This window comes from Mustela lutreola, chromosome 10, assembly GCF_030435805.1.
Source record: "Mustela lutreola isolate mMusLut2 chromosome 10, mMusLut2.pri, whole genome shotgun sequence".
NCBI lineage: Eukaryota > Metazoa > Chordata > Mammalia > Carnivora > Mustelidae > Mustela > Mustela lutreola.
In genome coordinates this window covers 43,591,128-43,617,338 of record NC_081299.1, presented here as the reverse complement: position 1 = coordinate 43,617,338, position 26,211 = coordinate 43,591,128, and the positions used below count along the sequence as shown (strand labels likewise).

General features: G+C 53.2%; 1 protein-coding gene across 6 annotated transcripts in view; it reads left to right on the top strand.

The window, feature by feature from the left end:
• Positions 1-841: 841 nt before the first annotated feature.
• The window catches only part of SSBP3 (single stranded DNA binding protein 3), a 163,709-nt gene continuing 138,339 nt past the window's right edge, over positions 842-26,211 (top strand). For 2 of the 6 annotated variants that reach the window (XM_059137430.1, XM_059137425.1), the window contains exons 1-4: positions 865-1,234; positions 2,215-2,287; positions 2,522-2,583; positions 5,323-5,407. In XM_059137430.1, coding sequence (XP_058993413.1) covers positions 1,179-1,234; positions 2,215-2,287; positions 2,522-2,583; positions 5,323-5,407 — 276 coding nt within the window. In that variant the 5' untranslated portion in view covers positions 865-1,178. Of the gene's footprint in view, positions 1,235-2,214; positions 2,288-2,521; positions 2,584-5,322; positions 5,408-26,211 lie in introns of all 6 variants that reach the window. The other 4 variants (XM_059137429.1, XM_059137424.1, XM_059137426.1 and 1 more) reach the window with 4 other exon arrangements.

Below are 26,211 nucleotides of genomic sequence, written 5' to 3'. Positions count from 1 at the left end.
TCCCCCCCCATCCCCCCAGATTCCCCAAAGCACGCCGTGGACCTCTATCGCGCGGCTCCACTTTGGGGCTTTCCAAAGTATTTTAATGATGTAGTAAAGGAGCAGCCGCGCGCCTCGGCGCCGGCTCGGGCCGCCCAGCTCGCAGCGTGGAGCCCGGGGCCCGACACTCGGAAGGCGGACAGGGCAGGAGGGAGGGCCGGGGGCGGGGCGGCTGGGGAGCTGACTGGAGTCTGAGGAGGGGGTCGGGGTCGGAGCCCAGTGGGGAGGGCCGGCGAGGGGGAGGGGGAGATAAGGGCTGGGCCGGCGCGGGCCGGGCTAGGGGGGTGTTGGAAAAGAGGCCAGGGGCAGATAAGGGAGAGGGACGTGGCGGGAGGGAGCCGGTGGCGCTCCGCTTAGGGGTCCGCGCCCCCTCCCCTCCGACGCTGCCGCAGCGCCCCCCGCCCCCCTATGGTCCCCGCCGCGGAGAGCGCCGGGCAAACCCCCTCGTCGCCGGGGCCAGGAGACGAGAGCTCCCCCGGCCCGATTCGAGTCCCCTCCCCACAGCCACAGAAAAGAGAGGCGCGCGCCCCCGGGCACCCCCGGCTCAGCCGCAGAAGCAGGGGCAGCGGCTCGGTGGAGGCGGCCGCAGCGGGGACTGCCGCGGCCGGGCGCTGACAGGGCGTCCCTCCCGGGCCGCCGGGCCCGCCCCCGCGCGCCGATTGGCCGAAGCCGCCATCAATCGCAGGACGTTGACGCCCGCCTCGCTTCCTCGCCGGGGTAGCCACGTTCGGTTGAGCTCCAAGTAGACCAGCGGCAGCGGCGGCGGCAGCGGTGCGGGAGGCGCTGAGGGCGGCGCAGGCGGAGCCGGGCGGGCGGGCGCACGAGCGAGCCAGCGGGCGGCCGGGCCGGCGGGCGAGCGGCGGCGGCAGCGGCACCCCAGGCCGAGCCGGCGCGGGAGGAGTTCCAGGGCGATGGGGCCGCGGCCGGGGCTGACGCTTTGACAGCTGGAAAGAGCGCGGAGCCAGCGCCTGGGGGGGAGGGAGGGGAGCGCGGCGAGGAGAGCGCGAGCGGGCGAGCGAGCGAGGCCGGGGAGGGGGCCGGGAGCGAGGGGGCAGCTCGGGAGCAAGCCGGAGCGGTAGCGGCGGCGGCGGCGGCGGCGGCGGCAGCAGCGAGGCTCGGTGCCCTCTTCTCCGCAAACCATGTTTGCCAAAGGCAAAGGCTCGGCGGTGCCCTCGGACGGGCAGGCTCGGGAAAAGTAAGCCCTATTTTCCAAGTGGCGGCCGCGCCGTCGCCGGGCTGCGGGAGGGCGGTGGGAGGCAGGTGGGCGGGCGGGGGCTGCTGCGCCCCGGGCCCGGCGCCGCCTGCCTGGCCCCTTCCCCGAGGCCGCGGCGGGCGGCGTGGGAGATCCCATTGTTGGGAGGCGGCGGAGGCCGGGGCGTCGGGGGGCGCCGCCGGCGGAGGGGGCACCTGGTGGCCGCGGGGCGTGCCGGGCGCGGGGGCCCCGCGGAGAGGGGTGGGCGAGGTCCCGAGCGCGAGCCTGGGCGCCCGCAGCGGCGGCCGCACTTTGCCCCGCGGGCGCGGGCAGGGGGCGCGTGGCTCCCGCAGCCCCGAAGGCTCCTTTTGTCCGCCCGCGGCGTGAGGAGTGCGTGCCGGGGGCTTTGTTCGGCGGGGAGCGCTCTCCCTTGCTTGCCCCTCGGCCTCGCCTCCCGCCCCGCGCTCTCCGGGGCGCCGCGCTGGGCAGGGACGGCGGCGCCGGCTTGGCCCTGGGCTTGGGGGACAGTTGCTTGGGGGGGAGCTGATGAGGGTGGCGCTTTGCTGCCCTCTCCAGAGCGCGCTGAGCACCCCGGAGTCCAGGACTGAGTCTCCCCGGACCCTCAGAGCTGGAGAGAGGGTGGCAATGAGTGGGTCGGGAAAAGGAGGGAGGCTCTGGGGTCGGGAGGCTTACAGAGTTTGAGAGACCTAGGCGGATTTGGCCCCGACGCCAGTTGGAAGTTCAAGTTTGGGGGGCTGCTCTCTAGCTCTCACGGCTCGAGGCGGTGCGTCCCCTGGTACCCACCCCCTGACTGCTTCCACCCGCGGCCCCAAGACAGGGCCGAGCTAGCTGCTCACCTCTGGTTGGGGCCACAATGGGACAGCGCAGATAGGGCTGGAAGCCGGCTGGCAAGGTCCAGAAGCGAGCGCCCCGTGTGATCTGACGCCTTCCCTCTTTTTCTGTGCCCCTTGCCCACTTTCCAGGTTAGCTTTATACGTCTACGAATATTTACTGCACGTAGGAGCACAGAAATCTGCACAGACCTTCTTGTCGGAGGTGAGTGGAACTCCCCCCACCAACCCCCATCATCCAATTTCTTGACACCCCCTCTTCCCCACTATTCTTAGAGCCTTTGTTTTCAGGAACAGCCACTGTGGCCACCATTTTGAATTTTTATCACCTTTTGGCATTTATTGTTAGTTGGTCTTCACAGCCTTTTGGCTCCAGGAAGCCCCCAGCCCACCCTTCCTCTCTGCTCCTCTTAAGCGGTCTCTGCTCTCTGCTTTACAGATTCGATGGGAAAAAAACATCACGTTGGGAGAACCGCCTGGGTTTTTGCACTCGTGGTGGTGGTAAGTTTGTGTGATAGTTTTGCATGTGTGTTTGTTTTGTTCTGAGACCTGGGTCTGGGTGAACAAAGACAGGCAGCCTGGAGCAGAAGCCCACGCCTTAGCTTTTGGGCTTGGCACAGACCAGGGCGCCTCTGGACATTCAGACTAGGGCTGGTGAAGGAGGAAAAGGACAGCAGAGGCTGGTTCCTGAAGTTTTTGCTTCTCTTTCCCCTCCTATTGAGAAACTCCTAAATCATGCCTAGTGTTTATATAGAAACTCCTTTACTTTCCTATCTCTCTCCGGGGCACCAGGCCGGGTCTTGAAAAAACCTTGAAGGATTTTTGTCAATTCTACATGCTGCTTTAATTAGAGGGAGTGGGGGTGGGGTAGGGTGGGGAGGATACCAGGTCTGTTTTACAGCTGGCCTGTCCCTTCCTTTTTCTTCTATGAGCTCCAAACCTTTAGAGAGCAGCTCTACTGGGTCCTTTCCCAGGCACCCTGAGAAAAAAAGCAAGAAGGGGCTGCCACTTCCTTTAAAGATACTGATTCAGACTGACTGGACTTTCCTCTCCTCTGTGGGCCCTCCCCCCAACCCCCAGCATCCCTAAAACCACAAAGTTTCATTTTACCAAGAACCTTAACTGGTTGGTGTTGACCTCACAGAGTGCTGATAGTCGGTAGTTGGTAGTTGGTGGCTTTCCCTTATTTGTGACCCTTTCCCTCCTTTATCTGGGTCCTGCTGGGATGGGACCTCTGTCGGTCCAGGTCTCTCCTTGTAGGTTTGCGTAAGAACAGGGGCTGAGGGTCAGCAGGAATGAGTCGCTGTGAGACCTGGCTGTTTCCCCAGGACCGATTGGTGGAGTCTCTGGCGTCCTTTTGAAAAGGACAAGAAAGCAGAATGGCTTTTGATATTTTGGTGGAGTTCAGAAGGATTGGAGTGCCACGTCTTGGGATCTTAGCTGTGCGTTTTTACCTGACCACCAGTTCAGGTTACTGTTCCGAGTCTCTTTGAAATACTGGGGGGCAGGGGGGGCGGCGGGGGGATGAAGTGTCTGTTCTAACTTGCACAGAGAAAATGCGTTTTTAATTATTTCTGCCAAACTTGGAACTGCGGTGCTGTGGCTTGAGGATTCTACCTGTAGGAGTGGGTGATAGGTTTTCTGGGGTGGTTTGGGAGAGCAGTATGTGAGCGGGGTGGGTGCGTCTGACCATCACGGATTTTTGCAGAACCTCAGGTTTAGGAGTAAAAGTTACTGAGAAGGGGGCCAGGGAGTTTGTAGTGTTCGAAATCTTTAGTGTGTGCTGTTAATCCAATGTGTGCTACTTCAGGGGACAGAAAGGAATGTTTTTGAGCCTCTATCTGCAGCTACTAGGAGCCTCCTGTTTTCTCGTTCTGTCTGATTTTCTTGTTGTGTCCATAAGCGGCACCCCCCAGCCCCTGCCCCAATCTTCTCCAGCCTTGTCTCAGGCCCAGGAACGGGGAGAGTCTGTTGTGCTGGACCTGAGCAGTGGTGGCTCTGAGCGGCTCTGTCTGTGGTCTTGGTAGAAGTTGCTTCCCTGCCATTCGACACTGAGCAAATGACAGCTAAGACTCTCCAGGTGGGAGGAAGCCTAGGCGCTGATTCGGAGTTGATCAGGCCCCGGAATTTGGACACCTTGAGCGAGATGGCTTGTTTGATGATCTGCTGAGTCGGTTGTTGCTGTTGGGGACAGGAGCTCTAGATTGGGAGTCAGACTTATGCCCAGGTGCCCGTTTCCTTTGAGTGGTTCCCAGCCCTGGGCCTTGGGCTTCTGACCTGAAGAGGCTTTCTAGGGCCCCGTATTAATACCAGTGACTACCGCATGTTTGTGTAAGCTTTTACTGGTTGACAGATGACTTGTGGGTCTGTTCTCATGTAATACAAAGTGTTAGAGTGACTATACCAAATCTTGGAGGCCCGTATGAGGCAGAGATATCTAGCCCTGCCCCTTGCCCCCTCCCCCACCGCCCTTTGCTGGATTGGTGGACAGGTGCCTCTCTGAGGAGGGCTATTTCAACATGAAAGGACAAGATACTGGGTTGTCGACTGCCTCTCCTTTGGCTAATTGATATGCATTCTTTAGGGGTGTGGGGGGGATGGTTCCTGCATAAGAATTCCTTGGGGGAGGGCCTGGATGGGACTGAAGGGTGAGATGGGAGGGGTGGGGGTGTGGGCTCTGGGCTCTGGGCTCTGGGATTAAGAACCTGTAGGAAGTTCCTTTATTGCTAGTCACCCAGATTGCTCCGCCTATGAATCATAGTCCTGACTTTGACAGTTTAACCTTTTTGTGAAATGTAGCCATTTTGGTTGGGGGGGATGGTGGTGAAAGGAGCACAGATGAAGGAGGCCCAGATTCTTACCCAGATTCCTACCTGTCCTATCTGGACCCCCATGAATGGGTTGTACTAATCCATCCAAGCTTCAGTTGCCTCTTGAATAAAGTAGGGTTAGTCACCTCCCTTAAAGCACCACCGTAGTACAAGCAAGGTCACGGGCGGGCGGGAGGCATCTAGCGCACAGTAGGTGCCTCATGGCCAAGAACTAATACTCTTAGGGCAAAAGTCTGGCTTGCCAGAAGATGTTGGTCCATTGTGTTTTCAAGCCCGAGTTTAAAGGCTGGAAATGTGGGATTAGAGCCTTTGGGAGACCCCGTGCTGTTAGCCCCATACGGTGTGCACTTGTTGCTGGTACACGAGTGATAATTAGTAACCCGATCTTATTTTATTTTTCAACTTGCAGCGTATTCTGGGACCTTTACTGTGCAGCTCCTGAAAGGCGAGACACTTGTGAACATTCGAGTGAAGCAAAAGCCTTTCATGATTACGTGAGTAACAAATTTTTAATCCTGGCAATAATTACAGGGTTGGATAGCTCTAACTTCTTTAGTACCAGAAGCAAATACACAGCCATTTGGCAGTGGTCTTTGTTTTCTCCTAGCCTTTTTGTTCTGCCCACCTCCCTGCTGCCCTTGCCCCGTTCTAACTTGGGGAACCGTGTTTCGTAATGTGGTAATTATGCAAAAGAGTATAGATACCTATCTGGAGGATAAAATGGTGGTGTTAGGGCTCAGCTGTAAGAGGCTGATGTTCAGAGCGGACAGTTAGCTAGCTGGGAAGGGACTGAGTCTCCTTGGTGTTGGTTTAATTAAAAAATTTGCCGTCGCCACTGCCACAAAACAAAAACAAACACGAAACTTGTGTTTCAGAGCTGAAGGGCTGGTTGAGTGAGAGTTTGGTGAAATGGACTCCTTCCTTACTTCCCAGGGAGCAGTCTTTTCAAATTATGTTTTGAGGTGTGTGTGTGTACGAGTGTGTGTATGCGCGCGTGTGTGGTTTGTTGGAGGGCTCAGGTTGTGCCCACTGAGACCATGTGTACTTTGAAGTCCTTGGCTGGTCCATAATCTTGTGTCCAAAATGTTCTTGTGAAGATAGTTAGTTTCATCACATCATAGCGCTTGCTACCCTATCATTCATCCTCTACCTGGGTGAGTTTCTTAAGATTTATGAAATGCTTATAAGAGCGACGTCCGCTGCATATCCATCTCCCATGGCAGTCCCCCTCAGAAAAAATTTAAACTCCAAACATGGGTTGGAGTCAGAATTTATGATCAGATGAAACACGATCTGGAGGAGGTGGGAGATGGAAGGGGAAGTGTCTGCAGTTCTTCCCAGCCTCCTTCCAGGCTTCATCTCCCGGTGGCCTTGTAGATGGGTATGTGTGTGTGTGTGTGTGTGTGTGTAAAAGAGTGTGCATGTGCACACGCACATGCACACAAGAGGTGGTTTATTTGGTCTTGCACTTTTTCATGAGGTCGGTAGGAATGGTCTCCAAGTTCTAGGGTATGGAAGTTGGTTTCTTGAATGTTGTCAGGGTCCACCCACTTGGTCAGGCCATGTGTGCCCCCTGCTTGCAGAGGGGGGATGCACCTAGGACACCAGAAACTGGCCTAGGACACGTGAACCCATCTGGTTGATTTTCACAAGTGCCATTACCATGAATGTCTTTTTGGTGACAATTGCTCCTGTAGTAGACAGAGTTAGCCGCTCCGCAGGAGGCTCACTGGTTTTGAGACTACTCAACGGGATGAACTCTTATTATGACTGAAAAGTTAATGCCCTTGGACAAGACCGCTGAGGAAGTGGACCTGTTCTTGTGCCTCTCCAAGGTTGAGAAAGAAGCTAGAGCATGGTACTTATGGTCTGGTAAACTTTTAGTAGTAAAAGGTGAGGTGACTGGTTCTCTTGTGATGTGGTTCTTCTGGGAAAATCCGTGGTGATGATCTTAGGGTTTCCTGAGCTGGAGGATGGGGGAGGAGGCCAGAAGGAACATTAAGCATATAAAAATAGTTGGTGAATTTGACCTTTCTACCTAGTAAAAAAAATCTTCCTCTTTTTTTTTTTTTTTTAAACAGTTAGAGAGTGCATTCCTGTGTGGCCAGTCTTGGCTGTGCAAATGGTTTTAGAGCTGTGGGGGATAGGTGGACATGCCTATTTCAGGTAAATCTCTTGATAGAGATGTCTTTGCTATCTTTTGCAAGTCGTTGAAGAAGTTAATAATTTTTAACTAAGTTTGGTGCTCTAGCAAATGATGTGAGGTGGTGGCAATTTGTGGTTTGGTCTGCATCTTGAAATAATACGGGTGGCAGTGAAAGCTCACATGGGTTTGCTTTCCATAATTTATTAAGGAATGGTGGCAGAATTACGTGGCAAGTTGAAATCGGCATAGATGTGTAGAAGATGCTACTAAGTATTGCAGTCCCACTGATTGAGGCCCAGGATTCACAGATTTGGGGGAATAAAGCCCTTTTCCCTAGATTGGAATCCGTTTGGTGTCATTGGCTTGAGAGTGAGGTCACGTGGGGGGGTGGAGTAATGAATGGTGACAGGGAGGGCACATCTGTATGGTGGAGGAGTTCCGGGGTGACATTGGATTGCCGGGGTGACAGAGGACCAACTGGTAAATTAAGAGAAATTTAAGACCATTAAGAAAAGGAACTGTCTCTTCTCTTTGGCCTTCTCAGACCTTCGTGTCTTCCGTCCATCCCCACGGCTACCATCTAGTTAGCCCTCATTCCTTCTTGCTAGAATTGTTGTCTCTTTCCAAGCTCCCTTCCTCTTGTCTAGAATGCATGCCTCTTATCCATTCAAATCGTATCCATCTCTTAACTTCTTTGTGGACTTCTGTGATAGTTTCCAGCACACTCTGATCACCCCACCTCATTGTCTGTGGAGACCATCTCTCTGTGTACACAGAGCCTTTGTTGGCAGCTCTCCATGTACTGGGCCCCCGTGCTGACCACTTTGGTTTAGTCTCTTGTTCCAGCTGCCAGTGGCCTGGTGAGAGGGGTATTGTTAATTCCCATTTTGCAGATGAGGAAGCCGAGGCCCAGAGAGGTGAATCCACAGCTAACGGGTAGAATGAGGATCCAAACACAGTCTGTCAGCGACTCCAGGGTCGCGGCCCCTGACTGCCGAGGCTCAGCCCTGCTGGTCCATGGCGAGTGTCATTCGTTCTCACCTGTTCCCACTACTTTCTCTTCTAGGCATGTCTTTCCAACTGCAGCTTATTAGTTTTTTCCCTGCCAGAGGCTGTTCATTCGTCTACAGAGCTGTCTGTCTCTGTAGCTCCCACAGTACCTTGCACACAGTAGGCGTGCGTGCTCATTGAATGAAGGGCTTGAAGACCTACGGGTAAGGAAAAATAGGTCATTTGGGCTCACTGACGAGCCTGGCCTAGAACGGCCATTGGCGTGTTGGAAGATGTTCCTTTCGTGCTTTCACTTTTGCTGGGTGGTCTTGAGCACGGTGTTCTAACGCTGGTTAACTAGTTACCTTACATCCTGTCGGTAAGAGTGGGCAGTAACTAGCCTTGGTGTGTGGGGGTAGTGAGTATCAAGTTCTTGCGGGGCAGGGGTCAGGGAGGGGTTGCCCGGTTGCTGCTGTGGGGCTGGAACGGTCTTGGGAAAGGACCTGTCTCCGCTCTTCTAGGGAAAAGATTTTGTGTTCCTGACAAATTGTCTCCCCTTCCTGACAGTGGGGTCAGGGGTCAGGTGATCATAAAGGTTCCTCTCCGGTCAAAGCCAGGCTGGAGGGCCTGGAATGAGCCAGGTGACTCAGTGGGGGAGGGGGTTTAAATTTTCTTTGAATTGCTGAGTTTTCATATGAGTCAGTCTGTCCTCTCTCCCGCCCTCCCCCCCAGCCCCCAAACACCTGGAATGTTATTTGTAAGCCCTGATGTTGACTACGTGTAACGTGGAGTGTTTGGGCATTCAGTACGAGAATAGACTTTTCTGAGAAATCTGTTTATCCTAAGTCAGAAGAGCCCCGAGGTCCTGGGAGGAGGCTCATGGGGACCCTGCTGTGGTTTTGGGGGGCTCTTCTACTCTCACCAGAGCAGTGCTCCTCAGGGCATCGGTAAAAGGCCTTGGGGTACCATTGGGTTCTCTTAGACCCTGTTGTTTGGGGCCTGGCCTTTTGTGGGGTGGATACCTGTTCCACCTGAGTCTCTCACCTTGGGCCAACTTCTCTGCTTGCTTTCCCCCCCGGCCCGTGTGGCTGGTAGAAAGAAGTATTTTCGGTGCCTTCTTGGCTGCCAGTGGCCCTTTTCCTTGTGTGGTAGCTAAATGTGTGTTTTCTTCTTGGTAGAGAAATGAGTGGAGTAGGTGTGCCCTGGCAGTGCAGCCTCTGACCTAGAGGTGCTGGAGAGCTGTGGGGGCTCCTTGCGCGGCTCATGTCACGGCAGTCGTTATAAAGCCTTTCAGGGCAGGCTTGTAGTTGGGCCTCATGGTGCATCAGGGGTTATTCTTGAGTTTCAGCCCCATTTCACAGATGAGGAAACCGAGGCCTGGAGTTCAGATAGTCTGTGCAGGGGCATGTAGCGGGGGTGGGGGTGGGGTGGGTGGCAGAACTAGGACCAAATAGGATTTTTCAGGTTCTTCCTCTCAACTTTTGGCAGCCCTCATTTGTGAACAGAATTCCTGCTGAATGGAGGGGAGGTGCTGACACTTGGCCCCAAGTGTGCCCATGTATAGTCACTGAGGAAATGAATTGGGCAGCGAGTTAGTCTGAAGCCCCTGAGAGGTGAACTGCGGAATCACTGGCAGAGGGGGACAGGAGCTCGGGAAGGGAGTTTGTTCTGGTACAGTGGCTCTCTTGGCAGGGAAAATGTGATAAAAGCTCTGGCCCTTCCTTCCAGAAAATACCCGTGTCCCCACAAAGGAGACTTTGTACCTGATTTCGGAAGGTGTGCAGACTGCTGCCCCTGACCCTGGCCCTGGCCCCTCTGTGATTCCCAGGGAAGAACTTGGGGCAGATACTAGACATGGAATCCCATGACCTTGATGAGTGTGGATCCTCAGTTTCTCCGCTCTGAAGACCTGAGGTCCCTTTCTGCTCTGCCATTGTGAGCCCCTGACAAGGAGGGCCTGGCTCCCTTTCCCCCTGTGCCCCCAGCTGTGAGCCTATGTCTCCAGGCTGCCAGGGGGGATTAGGCAAGTGCCCCAGAGGCCTAGGCGTGGACGTGAGCTGAGGTATTTGTGGCTCTGTGGCAGGGGTCCAGCGTCCTTGGTGGGTTTGAAATAGCAAAGTGATATTTGAGAGGGCTCTTCTTGGATGTGCTGAGCTGGGGTTCCTGCCAGGAGGGGAGTGTCCGTGCCTGCCAGAACCCTTCGGGGGGCAGGGGCGGGAGAGGACAGCAGTGCAGGCAGAATGGGAGGGGAAGGGCCACGACCCGCCTCTGAGGAGCTGGGGAGTGCTCTCCCCAGAGATAAGCCAGCCTAGCCATCTGCCCAGAGGTCCTGGCAAGTTCATAGCAGTTGCCTTTGGCTCTGACCCTTGGCACCCTTGTGTGGCAGATTAAAAAAACAAAACATACACACAGTTATTTCTTTCCCCACCCGCCTTGGAGCTTAGACTTTGTGTTGCATCCTTTCTTCGGGCTCCTACCCCATTTGCTGCCATTCCTCTCACCCCAAAGGCTGCCAGACTCTTCCATCGGTAGCTAATTAAACACTAAATGAGTAACTGGAATTGCATTTTGCCAGCACCCAGGCTGTGCAGCCACCTTAATGGGTTTCAAGTGGCGGCAAGACCCCAAATTGCAAATCCTTGCCCTTTATTTCAAGGCAGGAGGTGGGGCCGGGGCAGGGGCGGGTAGAGTGGTGGGGACCCAAACAAAGTTTTTGGCAGTGGTCACTTCATTTGAACTCCAAGACCAGCCGTGTGCACGTCTCTGCATAATGCCATCTTTGTTAGCTAAGCATTTGCAAACTTGGACCAAGAGTTAGCTCTGTGGGCCACTGGGCGGGAGGAGCCAGAGACACCCAGCTCTCCCTGCAGTGTCCCCGAGGCTGTCTTAATTTTCCAGGGGAAGTGGGTGCTCTAGTGGAGACCTCAGGCCAGACCTGCCTGGCCCCCTTCCCCCTGACTTTTCTGCCTGTGTGTGTGTGTGTGTGTGTGTGTGTTTAAGTCTTGAGAGGGAGAAGTGGAAGGGAGGTGTGTGCGCTTGAGGGCCTGTCAGCCAAGATAACAGAAATGTTAGACTAGCTGTAGCCTTTATAATAGTGTCTAGGGTTTAGAGTATTTAGAAAAATTAATCTTTTTTAGCTTGGTAATAATTCTGACCACGGCACAAGTGCATTAGACGATTCACATAAACTTCTTTAATACATGTTGCTAGGAGCTTACAGCAAATAGACAATAACGATTGTTTGTTTTTGATTCGCCAGGGTAATGGGGTTTTCTGGAGCCCTGGCGAATGGGCTTAAGAAATGCTTCTCTCCCGTGTTTTATTTTGTTTTTTCTTGGGTCTTGAATCCTCTGGATTTTGAAGGGCTTGGGCTCTGGCTGGTGGCTGGGACGCACACCTAAGTTCCAGCCCTCACTGTCGGTTCCTGGTAGGATGACAGACTTTCAGGTTTCCTGCTGTGTGGGTGGGGGAGTGGTGATCCCTTGGCATGAGAATTGAGTAGTATCCCCTACATAGAATGGTTGTCTCTCTGTGCCTGGTGAGTTTGTTTCTTTTGTCTCTGCAGCCTTAAAGTTTTCCCCCAAACCTTTTAATATGATGGGGACAACGGCATCTTTTTCTGGGAGGGCAAGCTGACCTGAGGGAAGTGGACACTTTAATTTCCCATGGTGCCTGCCAGTGCTTGTGCTCCCCTGATGTGCCATGGCGTCCCTCTTCGATACCAGTTGTCTTCTCTCCTCCCCACACCCCTGCAAGGGGCAGAGCGGGCAGTCCTGCCACAAGCTTGCTCCGATAAGTGCTCCCCAGAGACGTCTGCACCCCTTATCTGTGTGCGGCAGAGAAGTCCTGTCCCCATCCCACATGGTGAAGTGGTAAAGACCCAGAGGGGGCTTGCGACTTGACATCAGCAGAAATCAAGATTCAGATTTTGGCTCCACAACAACCCCTTGTTCCTGGGGAAGCCTCCGCTGCTCAAGGTCCATTCTCTCCATGGTGGAATAGGCACAGGGTCGTCCTGGCTCATCCTGCCGCAGAGGGGTTGAGAGAAAGGCAAGGAAGCCCGGCCAGAGGTTAGTTGTGTGGTAAAGTGCTGTGTAGATGCTGACAGGGATGGACGGGGTCGAAAGCCTCTAAGTTGAGTTCCCCTGTTCGATATGGAACTGCCCTTGCCCGCCTCACTCAACTTTTTGGTGGTGCTGGGAGTCCCAGAAAGGAGCCTTAGGAAGCGAGCTGGGGAAGGGTCGCTGTTGGGGGTCTGTGGGAGGCTGGTGCTTGTGCAGGGGCTGCTTCCTGATTGGGCTTCCTGGCTCAGCGTGAGGGAGGCGGCAGTCAGTCGGCTCCCAGACCAGGAGCAGGAGACGCTGAGGTGTGTGCGGTGCTGACGGTTTCACTGACGGGCTGCCTGCTCCGTTCACTGTCTCATTGAAGAGACAGATGGAGCCCAGGATGGGATAAATGCTCCGAAAGTCCTCGTGCGGGACGATCTCTGTCTTCTGAGGGACCAGGATGCTGTCAGGACGGGTGGTGGGAGAAGGTGAATGGTTCTAGCCCCTGTGGCTGCTTAGAGATGTATTTAGTGTATATCTGCCTGCAGCAGGGTTGGAGGTGATGGAACTGGAGGCGACCTTGTCATCTAACAAGTAGGTCAGCTGAGCTGCAGGGGGGAACCTCACCTGAGGTCCCCAGTAGGACTCACACCCACAGACCCCATTGGGATCGAGGACACTTTCCTCTGCCTTGCTGCACTCCAAGCTGTGCAGACTCAGGCACGTCAATTGGCCTCTCTGTTTCTCTGTTTCCTCAGGTGAAAAATGGGGTTGATGAAGTATAGCCTCCTTGTAAGGTTGTCCTGAGGATGAAATGAGCTGAGGTGCCTTCCTGCACCCTACACCCTGTCTCTCTGATAGGGCCTGGCACAGCAGAAACACCGCACCAGTGTGTGTTTTTCCTTTTGTGACTGCACCTGGGGCCCTGGATGGATCCTGGTTTTCTCGTGGCCAGAAGGGCAGCAGGAGCAGAGTGGGCTTGGTGTGGGAGGTGTGTTCCCATGGACTTGAACCGTCACAGGCTGTCTCACCTGTTGATTAGCGCTCTGGATCCCTGGGTTCGAATCCACCATCTTCCAAGTACCGCTGATCAGCTTGGGGGTGGGGTCACACACACAGCCTCCAGACCAGCCCAGGTGCTCGTCAGGATGAAATGAGACACGCCCAGGGGCACCCTGGCCAGCACCTGGACTGGGTTATTTATTCAGGTTCTGCTCTCCACGTCTCTTGACCTAGGAACCTGGAGCTTTCCCCTGCTCCCCCTCTGACCCTTTCTGTGGTCCCTGAGGTCCCACCTGTGGTCCCACCTGAGATAGGGGCTTTTTCCTCACTTGCCCTCTGGCCCTTCTGTAGGGCAGATGACAGCCTGGAACATGGTGGTCTCCACCAGGCCTGCCAGGACCACCTCCATGGGAACACCCCTCCTTTCTTCTTTTTTTATCCCCAGGAACTCTGTGTCTGTATTCACTTGCTACTTGCTGCCCAGAAGGAGAATGGTTAGGGTCAAGGTTGTATCTCTTCCCTTCCCAACTTGTAGATTGCAAGCTCTCGAAGGGCAGGAACTACCCCCCACTCCTGTGTGCTACCCCCCACTCCTGGGGCTTATTGCAGAGTTTTGAATAAATCCCTAGACTGGGGAGCTGGACTCTGAGCCTCGAGAAGCAGGAAAGGCCTGATACCTGCCCAAGGATCAAATATGTTAGATACATATTTTGATGGAGACGGGCAAGTGGCACATGGTAACGCCTTGTTTTGCAAACTGTGAGCTGTGACCCATTAGTGCCTTTGGAAATCAACTTAGTGGGTCACAACTGGCAGTTACAAAAAAATGAAACCACTGTTATCACACTGAGTAAGCATAAGTATTATTTGGGGAAATCTCTGTTTTCTGGGATCGCCTTGTGAATACACACATGTCCTGAGTTTGCGAAGTCAAGTTTGTTTTCTTAGGGATCTTTGTCTAAGCTTTGAAAGCCACTAGCCCAGAGAGGGCTGGGATTGAGTCTTGGGACCCACAGGTGGGCTGAATGAGGCCAAGTGACATGCAGTTGCTGATCCTGCTTGGTGACCTGTAATAAGGAAGGAATGATTCTTACCGCCACAGGTTCTTGAGAGAGCCGTTTCCTCACCATGCCTCTTGCCTCCTGCGCGGTGCCTCGTGGTTTCCTCGGTGGCCGCCTGTGGCGTTTGCTGCTGTATTCTTTGTGCAGAGAACACGTAAAAGGTGCTTGGCAGATGCTTGCCGAATGTTGAACAAGCAGTAGCTCCCACTTGAAGGCTGCAGCTTGTCCCTGCTGGCTGGCCAGGGGGCCCCTCCTGTCCTGGGTGTCTGCGGGCGAGGCGGGGTCCCCGGCCCCCTGCGGAGGGGGTTGTTTGAACATCTGCAGGGCTCAGCCTCTGGCCACGGCTCTCGAGAACAGGTCTCAGGGCATCCTGTCTGACCCAGGTTGGCCCAGCCTCCCAAATTCTCTGTCCCCTCTCGGTGACAGCTGTTTGCACAGCCCCTGAGGCAGGCTTTGTGTCTCCCGTTCTTTGTGTGCTTGGGGGAAGTGCCTGACATTTCACTTCTGTTTCACAGTCCTCTGACCTTAAGAAGCACGGCCGCTCCCTGGGGCCCCTGTCTGAGGTTTTCCTCTGATCCTTCTCTCCCAGTCACAAAAGGCCATTTGAGAGAGCAGGCTGTGGGGTGGCACGCCTCCCCCATGCCGGGGATGCAGAGCAGGGCTTTGCAGACTGGAGTGGGAGCACAGTGGGCCTTTAGTCCCAGGTGTCTGCTGTGGGCTGGCTCTGTGCTGGTTGGTGCGGGGAACCGAAGCAGTGTCACGGATGGTACACGGTATTTGGACTCGGAGGACCAGAGATCCAAGTGCTCGTTCTTCCAGATGGCCTTGGGTGAGTCATTTGGCCTCTCTGAGCCTTCGTTGGATCATCTGTGATTTGAAACGATGTTAAGAAAGGCTTGGATTTTATTTTTTTTCCCCCTGCCTCTCAAGCATTTGGGGTGTCGGGTGAGAGCCTGTGAAAATGGTTTGTAAACTGTGGTTCCCCTGTTGAGAAGGAATGTGAACAGACTATCAAATCTTAGAACGTGTGTTGAGAAACACGCTCTCAATTTACAGATGGGGAAACTGAGGCATAGTGGGACGGTAACACAGCCCGTCTGTGGTCAGATGGACACCTGATTCTCGCAGCTGCCACTGAGTCTGGAAAACCTGAGTTCAAGAGTCAGGCGCCTATGCCTGTGCCACAGCTAGGAATTTTTCAGCTTTCTTTGGGTGATGCTGTGGGCTTCCTATGGCTTTGGCCCTCCGTGGCCTGTGCTGAGCGGGGGGCAGACGGCCCAGTGGGCAGGCCTGGCGTTGGGCGTGTGCACGCTGCTGTTCTTTTCTCACTGTCTTTTAGAAGGCTTCCAGTAGCAAATGTTATCCTCTCTCTGGAGGCCCTTCCTCTTGGCAGCGCCGGCCGCCCGCCACCCGCCAGCTCCCGCTTGTGTTACACGAGGCCGCCCTGGCCCGCAGCTCCGGTGGCAGGTTTCGCCGCGGATCTCCGGGCTGGGGAGCCACTGCAGACGGGGGGGTGGGGTGGGGGGCTGTTTATGGCATGACAGGGAGTTTCAGCCACCACGTTATCTCCGAATTGGCCAATTGATGGTTTCAGCAGAGCATTTCAGCATCGGGGAAGCCAATACAATTTGAGTTAGTTGTGATGACTGCCACTTTAAATACCGCAGTGAATTTCTGTCAGGAGCTAATGCGTGGGATAGGGAATTGCAGAAAACTTGATCACCAGAGTGCATCAGTCGATTCTGACCCCAAGCTATAGAAAATGAACTGAAATCTAGTTGACTGTCGCCACGTACTTTCTTTGGCATTATTTTGCTAGCAGCATCTCTGTTCCAGGGTACTTGAAGAGAAGAGACGAGGTGAAAATCATGGTGTTGGACTCCAGCCGCCACTGCTGGAGGGGGCAACCCGTCCATGGAGGGCTGAGCCGTTGGGAGTTGGAGTGGTAGTTTCTTACTGAGGGATAAGTAAACTGTGGCGTTGTGGCATAGTAACAACTAGTCCCTTGCCTGACGAAGAAAACTGGTGTTTATTGAGCACTTGCTATGTGCTAAGACCTTGAAGAAATTGTTCTTATTCAGTTTTGTCCTGTTGGGGTAACACGGGACAGGATCTTCTTCCCGTTTCACAAAGGAAGAACTGTTGAGAACAGTGAACAAGTTAAGTGCTAACTGTATGCCAGACTCTGTTCTGTTCTTTAGGCTTTATCTCTTGTCGTCCTCGGAACAGCCCAGTGGGTTAGGTTCGGTCTGCATTCCCTTTTTGTAGAAAAGGAAAGAAAAGGAAACGGAGGCACTGGAGGGATTCGGTCATGTTGGAGGTGGACTTAATAGGGAAAGTGCTTTTCACTGACACACCATGCTGGAATTAGTACCAGATTTGACGTCTTTGCTGCCTAATTAACTGACGGCCCACTGCCCAGGCCACGGTAGTTTAGTACTAGCGTTGGGAGGAGTAGGTGGGTCTGTGTCATGAGGGTGGTGGGTGAGCTGAAGCCCTACCCGTGGGCCGGGCCGGATAGTTTCTTACCAGGCTGGTTTTCAGTGACCTCGTCTGGGAAGACCACCTCTTGCTTTGGGCCTGCATACCCCCCATGGAGAGTTTTTCCCATCTCTTCACTGACAAGGCCACCTTTTATTAATCCTCCGCCACCTCCTGTGGACTCCATGCCTGAACATATTTCATTTGCAAATAGATTGCTTGCATCAAGTCATCATTTTAACTAAGAAATAGGAAAAATGAGAACTATGGCGTCGCTGATTAGAGCTGCTTAGCTGCTCGGGGGAGCTGGTGTGAGCACACCAGGTTGGTAGAATTCTACTCAACAGAACACACTGGGAATTTTGGTTCCATTTCAGTTGAGGTAGACGGGATTTTTTTTGAGCCAAAAAAGAAAAAAAAAAAAAAAAACACAACCAAAAACCCCCACCAGCCATGCTTTAGTCTCCAGGAGGGTTTTCAAGAGACCTGGTTAGCATCCTCTGGCTGGGAACCTGTGGCTTCCATCCTAGCAGTGTGGGAGGCTCCTTTGGCCTTGTTTTGGAACGGCCAGGGGTGGGCTTTGAGGAGAGAAGGCCCTTGTGTTATCCACCCCTGGGGATTAGCTGGTGCAGAATGCAGAGTTAGTCCTGGGTGGGTCATCCTTTGAAGGGCAGGCTGCTCAAAGTCTTCCCGTAGGGAGAAAGCTTGGGTTGGGTGGCCCAAGGGCTGTAAGACTGCTTGGAAGGCTCCCATCTCCAGAAGATGCTCCCCAGACCCCTGACCCCTTCCCTGCAAATAAGTCCCACTTTCCCTACTATTCTGAGCTGGCATCCAGGGGAAGGGATGGTTCACTGGGTAGAAATCCTCTATCACAACCAGACTTCCCCACTGACTGGTTGTGTAAGTAGCCTTCGACTGACTTCACTTTCCTGATTTGTCTTGGGGCTGGTTGAGGGATACAAAAGTGATTTCTGGAGCAGTGGTGACCGACCTGCATTTGCCACACACCCTGGGCCAGGCCCTGTGTGTGGGCATGACGTTTATTCCCGGTCACTCTCTGCTGGGTGAAGGCTTTTTTATCCCCTTCTCTGGACAGGGAAACTGAGGCTTAACTGGTGATGAGGTCATTAAACAGGGGAGTCATGGTTTGACCCCCAGGCCCTTATTCCTAGTCTTCCAAGCCATTTATTCTAACAGACTTTTGGGTGACTTTCAGAGTGGGGGTCCTCGGGGGTCAAAATGCACTTTGAAAGAACTGGATCATTTCCGGTGAAAACTGTAAATGTGCGTCTTTATTAAAAAAAAAAAAATGTCAGTGACAGTTTGCTTCCCAGTGAGATGAATGCCGGTAAACCTATTTTGACTGTTAACTTATTTTGTTGCTTAAAAGCCAGTAACATGTAGCGTTGAATTTATTTTTCTTCACAACGTTTAAGTGTTTGCCACTTCTTGAGTGACGTGTGTGATTTTGGGAATTGCCTGTACTTCGGGAATGTAGGCCGCCACTCGCATTTCCAGCTTTTGCCTTAAGAGGGACTTGGGGGCAGGTGTGTGGGGGGCTGCACCTGAGCTGTGGCTGGCGAGCCGGGTGTGTACCTGTGTCTCAGGGCGTTGCCGGAGCCAGAGCCCGCTCGGAAGTTGGGGTCACGGTGGAGAACCAATCACAGGAGTCTTTGTGACTGGAAGCCTAAATATTTATTCTGTTCTGTCCCTAATGAAAACAAATTGTCAACAGTTGTTCAGTAACTGACTAAATTAAAATCTGTAATTAGTCAATTAGATTAAAGAGTTGGCACAACCTGATTGTATCATGCTGGTTAGGTTATTAAGAGAAAGGGTGTGATTTTTAATTACTGAATGCTAATTTTGACAGTTTCAAATAGAAACAGACGTGTTTTTCCCCCTTTCCCTAATTCTGAATGGTTTGGAAAGTAAAGATACTCAGTGTGTAAATTATGGTTGTTTTTTTTTTCTTCTTTTCTTCTTTTTTTTTTTTTTGAGAGAAAATAATCCGCGGAGGCCCTGCCATAGAGTAGGGAGAATTTACTTAAGAGGCCACATTGGATTTCATTGGACGGGTTAGCTGGAAATCCTTCCTTCTTTGAAGGATGGATGGCCTGGAGTTTGGCAGCTTTGTTTTTGCTTTAAATGAGAAGTTGGATCTGAACTCCGAGTAGTTGAGTCATTGAGTTAGAGTTCTTTTTAGGGTCTCCCCTCATCTCTCACCCCGTGGGGCTTTTCTGACCAACACCCCAGAAGCAGTGGTCCGCAAGAGACAGAGTCTGGTGAGGAAACAGCTGTGTATGGGAAGTGTGGTGGTCAGAGACGCCAGCACATGTGAAGAGCCATATCTGACTTTCTAGAAAGTATTTTCTCATGTATGGGGCAGCCATGTGAGAGCGACAGACGAGGTGTAAGTTCTTACCGCTCTGCTTTATGGCTGAGGAGAACCGAGGGCCTAGGACGGAGGTACCAGGTGTGGGGTTGCGGGAGGGGTGGACAGGTGGGTGGGAACAGGTCTGTGGGCAGGCAGGCAGACAGGCAGGGGTTCTGTTAGGCACGTTGGTCCAGAGAGGAGAGGGGCGTGGCAGGATGGGGTTGGAAGGCAGGGCCCACTGGTGGATCTAGGGATATAGAAAGCCAGCAGAGAGTTGAGGATGAATGGAGTAGGCTGATTTTAAAGTGGAGCAAGTCCCTCTATTTGGTTTTTCTTGGGGATGCTATCTCATTGCCTCCCCTGCGAAACCTGGGATACGGGTTGTAAGCAGCCTTGGAGCTGGGGGATGAAATTGGAACTGTTTCCAGACCCCAGCATAGCCTGGATCCCACCTCCCCACTTTTCTACTCAGCTCCCAGCAGCTCACATGTGGTCAATCCTGAAGGCTGTAAGGTGCTCTACACGTAGGTCATCTTATCTGGAGAGCCACAAGCCATAGATGAGGTCTAGGGGCTGCTGCAGAAGGCAATCAGCCCTTGCCGGCTCTTGCCTGGGTCCTGTAGTGAGGGATGGTGAGTTGAGACTCTAACCCTGGGTTCCCCGGCTATGGGACTGCTGTTTCCTTATGGCCCGCTGGGCATCGTCCCATGCCTCCCATGCCACTGAATGGTGCTGCTGACAATGAAGTACAGGCTCTACCATTTGCCCTCCGAGTTTTCCATGATCCATTTTGGAAGCACCAGTTAAAGTGGCCATTAGTTCTCAAGTTTAACATTAAAGCAGCTGGTGATCCACAATGAGTCCTTTACGATTTTTTTTTATGTTTATGTATGTATTTGTTTTTTTAAAGATCTTATGTATTTGAGAGAGAGTGAGAGAAAGTGCATATAATGTGGGGGCGGGCGAGGCAGAGGAAGAGGGAGAACTCGACCCCAAGATGCTGGGATCATGGCCTGAGCTGAAGGCAGACGCTTAACCAACTGAGCCACCCAGGCGCCCCCAGGATGAGTCTCTTTTTGAAGGAAGCAGTTTTGCTATTTGTATTTTGATACATATATGGGGCTCTAGGGAACCAGAGTTCAGAGAAGAAGGTGAAGCAGCCTGGGCTCTAATCCCCAGTAGGGCTTTTATTTATAGTGTAACCTGTGCCAGTTGCTTAACTGAGCCTCAGTGGCCTCATCTGTAAAGCGGGCTACACGTAACTTGCAGTATTGTTTTGAGATGAGGATGCCAAGCACTTTAGAAAATGCTCTTAGTATTTCTGGAATAGAAGAATGAGAGGCTAAAAGGTAGCCAGTGCTGTGGGGGACAGTATCCCTGCTTAGGGAGCTGCACCAGGAATGTGTGGACACACGAGTAAATGAGAGAGCCTGAATAAAAAGTAGGAAGTGTTTTCAAGTGGTGGTTTGGTGTGTGTTCTGAATTTGGAATTCCTCTTTCAGACTCAGGATCCATAGCCAGGGTTAAGGAGGGGGGTGTGTGGTGTGTGTGTGTGTGTTTAGCGGCAAATAGAAGAAAGGAAGTGACATGGCTAGGAGAGAGTTTATTTTAAAAGCTTCCCCACTGATAGATTTGTAGTCCTGGGTAAATAGGGAAGCTTGTAAAACTTGATTCATTTTCTTCCTGAAGTCTGTTTATGCTGGGGAGTGGGAGTGAGGACAGAGCTTCCCAGAGAACCAAGTGCTTTTTGGTTAAAAGTGTTTGTGTGTCCCCAGCACACTATGTACAGGGCCAGAGCAGGGTCTCACCTCCACCCCTTGCCCCCAGATCATCTTTCCCTTCCCAGGACTGAGTGCCTGTTGCTCAGCTTTGGTCTGGTCTCATCTATGGATGAGCGAGAACTTCCTGCTCTCAGGATGACTTTCTACTTCCTTCCTGGCCTGTGCTGCCCAGAGCAGGTTGGGTTTTCCCTTTCCCTTTAGTTAGGCAACATACTCTCCCTCATCCCTGTCCAGGCCTGTTCAGGAGGCACGGACAGGCGGCCTGAGTGCCCATTGTCCAGCTGGGAAGCTAGGGTGTGTTATAAATTGTAGGCCCATGTGAGCTGCTCAGAAATTAGAAGCTACTGCACCAAGGAAACCACTGCAGAAGTGGAAAGGTGGTCAGCAGGGAAAGGTGAGAAGGTGGTTAACCTTGTATGTTGGGAAAAGAAAAAAACTGAGGGAATTTTGGAATGTTGGCTGTGTATTTTTATGGTTAGGGTGGAATGTGAACCCTGAAACTTAGATACCAAACATAGCCAGGCTGAAGTTAAGCGAAGGGCCAGGCTCCCTACCTCAGGGCCTTTGCACAGGCTATTCCTCCTTGCTTGAAGTACTTTTTTCTGTTCTTTCTCCCCGTGGGGATCTTTATTCATTTTTCATGTATCAATTCGGATGTCCCTGACTTCTAAGAAACCTCTCATAATCCTCTTTGAGTCATCAGGCAGGACCCATAAACTTGGAGTTTTTGATACCTGATGGATATTTTCACATTTGTGGACTGAAAGTGATCAAGAAGTACCAAGAGGCTGCCCACCTCCCAAGCCACCCCACCCCGCCATCTGTGCCTTTAAATGGCTCCCTGAAGCCTTAATACCCTCTGTGCATGTCAAGAGTTCTGCTGCCTTGCCCTGCCGTTCACCTTTCTTTTTTGAAATACGGCTTTGCCTTTTTTAAAAACAAGGTAGTTGATTCAGCAGGTGAGTTCTTACACACTCCTTAGCCACTGTCCTGCTGGGGCTTTGACGTGTTGGTGGTACTTCTGACATGAAGTGTCCTCAGAGATGTGTGGAGGAATGCTCCAGGTTCAGTTCGCCCAACCTTTTGCCCACTGCTGAGGTCTCTGAGGCTGGAAGCCCCGTGATTACTCTTCTGCCTGGTTTTAGCCTTTTGTATTGAGGGCTAGGGAGAGGGTAGGCAGGCACCTGGCTGGAGCCCCGAACATCGTCTTACAGCTGGTGCCTGAGTGTGGCGTTCGCCTGGCATTGTGGGAAATAGCTGGCTTCTGATTCTCCCAAGACTCCCGCTTATCTGGGCAGGAGTATGTCATGATTTGACCCCCTGTCACTCAGCATCCGTGGCGATTTTATCAGGCCACACAAGTCTGCAGTTGGCCTGTGCATTATCTGAGAAGATGGTTTGCTTGGCGAGGAGGATAAACACAGTTCGGAGATGGGGGGTGCTCAGGCCTTGGGCCTGGGCACTTTGTGCTGTGGGGGCGCTCCTAATTGCAGGTAGCTCTTCACCTCTTCTTGAAGGAGGGGAAGTCTGGCCACACCCCAGTGGAGGGGCTGCTTTAGTTCTAAGCCTACCATTCAGGGTTTTCCCAAGGCTTGAAATCACTTCCTCCAAACACTACCTTTTTTTTGGTTGGTTTGTTTGAAGATTTTATTTGTCAGAGAGAACCCAAGTACAAATGGGGGAGCACAAATAGGGGAGTGGCAGGCAGAGGGAGAAACAGGTTCCCCGCTGAGCAGGGAGTTCCCCCGATGCGTGACTCTGGCCTGGGACCCTGGGATCATGACCTGAGCTGAGGGCAGCTGCTCAACTGGCTGAGCCCCCTAGGTACCCCCAGACACTACTTCCTGTTGAGGCAGTCCTAATGGTGCTGTTTGGGGGGAACATTTTTTCCAAAATCCATTGAGGGCTCAGAGCAGATATTTGTTTTTCTCAGATGTTCATCCCGTGGTTTTGTCTTCTGTTCGTCAGATAGTTGGTGCCTCTGAGGTATGGCCGCAGACAGGACAGCAGCAAAACATTTACCCTCACAGAACTTCCCTCCCCCTTCTTTGGGGTTTCTCTGTTTTAAGATGCTAACTGTGCATCTTTGAATGCAGATACATTTGCAGGTCCGGTGGGCTTGTCCTCCAGGAGGTACCAGGGAATGCTCCTGGTGGCCCCCGAAAGCGGGTCTCTCCGGAAAGCAGTCCCTTGTGCCCCAGCCTGCCCCCTCCTTGTGGCTGCCACGGCCTGCGGCTCTGGCTTTTGGGCTGGCTGCTTGGAGTTGACAGACTGTTCACTTCCTTCTCTGCGAAGTGGTGGTAAATGATACCTCCGGGGTCCCAGTGTCGGCGTGTGTGCGGCTGCACACTGCTGAGCTGACGGGGGGCCTTGTCGGGTCTGGCTACGAGTTTGGAGAAAGCCATGATTGTACCTTGGAGACAGAAGAGGCGGAACAAAAATGACCTTGCATGGCTGTTATTCTAGTAAAACTTCTTTAAAGATTGGTTATTGGAAACATGAATCCACAAGAACATAAACTAGAGAAGAATGAAAGAGATGCTGGTCTAGCGATGCTCTCAGGGACCCAAATTCTCTCAGACCTGAGTTAATTTTTCCAGACTTTGCCAAAAGCACAAATCCTCCTTCTGGTTGGGGGGTCGGACATTGCCGCTAGGCCGCGGGCCACCTTGGAGGCACAGGTATGTGCCACCGTGCCACCCTCCTTCGGTGAGTCAGTGAGTTCTGGAATATCTCGTCCTGGGGAGGGCCAGGGTCATGGGCCAGGGCCCCTCTGGGCCTGGCCCGTGCAGAGCGGCGTTGACACCTGAGACACGTGACTTCTTTCCCCCTCCCTATTTTCTGTATGAAAACGTTTACGAGGACCTTTGGCGTTCTTCTTGTGAGGACAGAAGCTGTCATGGAGAGCTGAGTTTTGATCCAGAGTGGATTGGGGCCCAGTCCTTGGCCTGATGATATGGTGGGCCAGTTGCAGGGGCCCCATCCAGGGTGTTACTGGGACTCAGGTGTTGGTCCTGGGGCTGAGGAGGATCTGTGGGAAGGGAAGCCATAGGGGAGGTGTGACTTCACCTGTCCAGGCTGAAGAGAGGGTCACTTGCCCCTGCAGCAGCAGTGTCTGCTGCTCTGGGCGAAGGTCCATCCCTGACCTGATACAGGTCCACCCTTGACTTGATGCCCCCCACCCCCGCCAGCTGCCCAGCCTAGTGCACATGGGAGGGAGGCACCTGGCATAGTTCTCCCAACCTCTCTCTGGTTCATTTGGTCCGATTCCATTTTCCCTTCTCCGAGCACAGGCTCTTTACCACTCCTCAGGCCCCTATTGTCCCCGCTGCAGGACTGGGAGTGCCTCTTCCCAGTCCCCAACAAATGAGAGAGCCCCCAGTGCCTCACTGTGTGATTGCACACAGTTGGTGCTCATTAAAAGCCTTGAATTTTAAAATAGTTGGAGTGGAGGACCTGATGTCTGGTGATTGGTGCTCTTGCCAGGAGGGTGGGGACCATGCTACCTGTGCTGTGCCAGGCGCTTTGGAGGGGCTCAGCTCTGGGGGAGTCAAGTGGTTTCTGGAGGGGGACTCTGGTGTGGCCCAGGCTTGGAGGGCACCAGGGAGGGAAGGGAAGGAGGCAGATGGAGGGAAGGAGCTAAACACGAAGTGCATAGGAGGGCTGTGGTCTGTCCACAGGGGCACCGGTGGCTCCTGCCTTTCTCCTGCTATCCCTGCTGGTGGTGACAGCCAGCCTCCTGGCTTCACTCTTAAACTGCCCCTTTGTTGTCTTGGACCCAGGCGTGGACGCCAGATTTGCTTTGTTAATGTAAAATGTGATGGCATCCTGTCTCTCCCCTATGAAAATCAAAATCAAATAAAAATGAAACAAATCAGGAGCCATAGTACAGACCAGCCCTGAGGTTTCCTTGACTGTGGGACAGAGGCTCCACACCGTGAGCCAGACATTCCAGGTCTTTCTGGTCTGACCTCGCCCACATTTCAGATTTTGCCATCTTGATTGCAGACCTCATCCGGGTGCTGGACCCTCTCTTCAATGTAGATTAATTATCGCAATCTCCCAGTGGGGCAGGTGGTGGTCTTAAGGGGAAAAAGACCCAAAGGGCCAAGCAGGTAGGATTTGAGCGTATGTGAGGGTACAGAGGGTGGCTGGTGTTGTGGGTTGCTGGTGACAGCCCCCCACAGACTAGAAAACCCGGCGCCTCGCTCCTGCCTCCTTGTTCCTGTATAGAAAGTATCATGTCTGTCACTGACACTTTGAGGGTTTGTCTTTTCTCCAAATAAATAATTCTTTGTCTCTCTTCAGGGTGGCGGATGGGGCTGGAGAGAGGGAGCTGATCAAAGGCAGCCTCCCTGACTTTGAACAAGTGGGCTGAGGAAAGGGGGCCTGGATAGGCAGGAGCAGGGGTGGGTTGGGGGGTGGCAAGGAGAGCCACCAATGTGCCACTGAGGCGGGAGGGGTGTCCCTGTCACCTGAAGCCGCCTCCCAGAATGTGTAATTGTGCGTTCCTGGCCCAGGGATGTGTGAGTGAAATATTAGACTAAATGGAGAGTTCCTTCCTCAGAGGAGAAAGCGGGCTCCCTTTTCCTGTCCCTTTGTCTCTTGTCCCCTTTGTCCCAGCCCTCCAGCTCTGCGGCCTCCCCTCCCCCAGCAGTTCCTTCCTTTGTGCCCCCGCCACTCACTCACCAGTGAAACTTAACTGGAACCTCCAGTGGCTGCCCAGGCCCCTGCCTTGTCTGCTCCCTATGGAACAAAAGTAGTTGGTGGGTCCTGGCCGGGCTGTCTGCACGTGGACTAAAAGGGACTAGACAGAGGGACCCCAGCCCCCTAAAAGTGGTAGTTAGTTTTGAAGTTTGGTGCTTGCAGTTGGTAGCCCCTCCAGAAGGAACAGCATTGTTGGGGGGCCTGCTGCCCTAGTTAGAGAGATCTGGGGCTGAAGCTATGCCGGGGGACCCCCCCTTGCCTGGTGAAGGGCCCTGGGGTCCCCTTAAGAGCTCTTCTTTCTCCTGTCCTGAGCAGTTTGGGGGCCCTTTTGGTCACATGTTTTTCTGTGTGACACCTAGAAATAATGATAGGCAAACTCTCAGAGACAAAACCACACTTCTGCGTCCCAGAGCACCCACTTTTGGGACAAGATAGGCTTCATTATCTTTAAACCAATGCTATCCATCACGTGGGGGTTAAGCAGAGATTGGGAGAGGAAAACTGAACTTGGGGAAAAATCTAGCTGTTAACTGGTTGAGAATATGGAGAGGATGAGCCCCCGTAAGTCTTTTCGTGGTTGAAATGGGAACTCCAATGCCTGGTTTCAAACCTGGTGGCCAAGGGTATGAGGCTTTGTGATTGCTGAGGCCGTGTGGCCAGGCACCTCACATTGGACTTGAGAGAGCTGAGGCCTGTGGAGGTCAGGT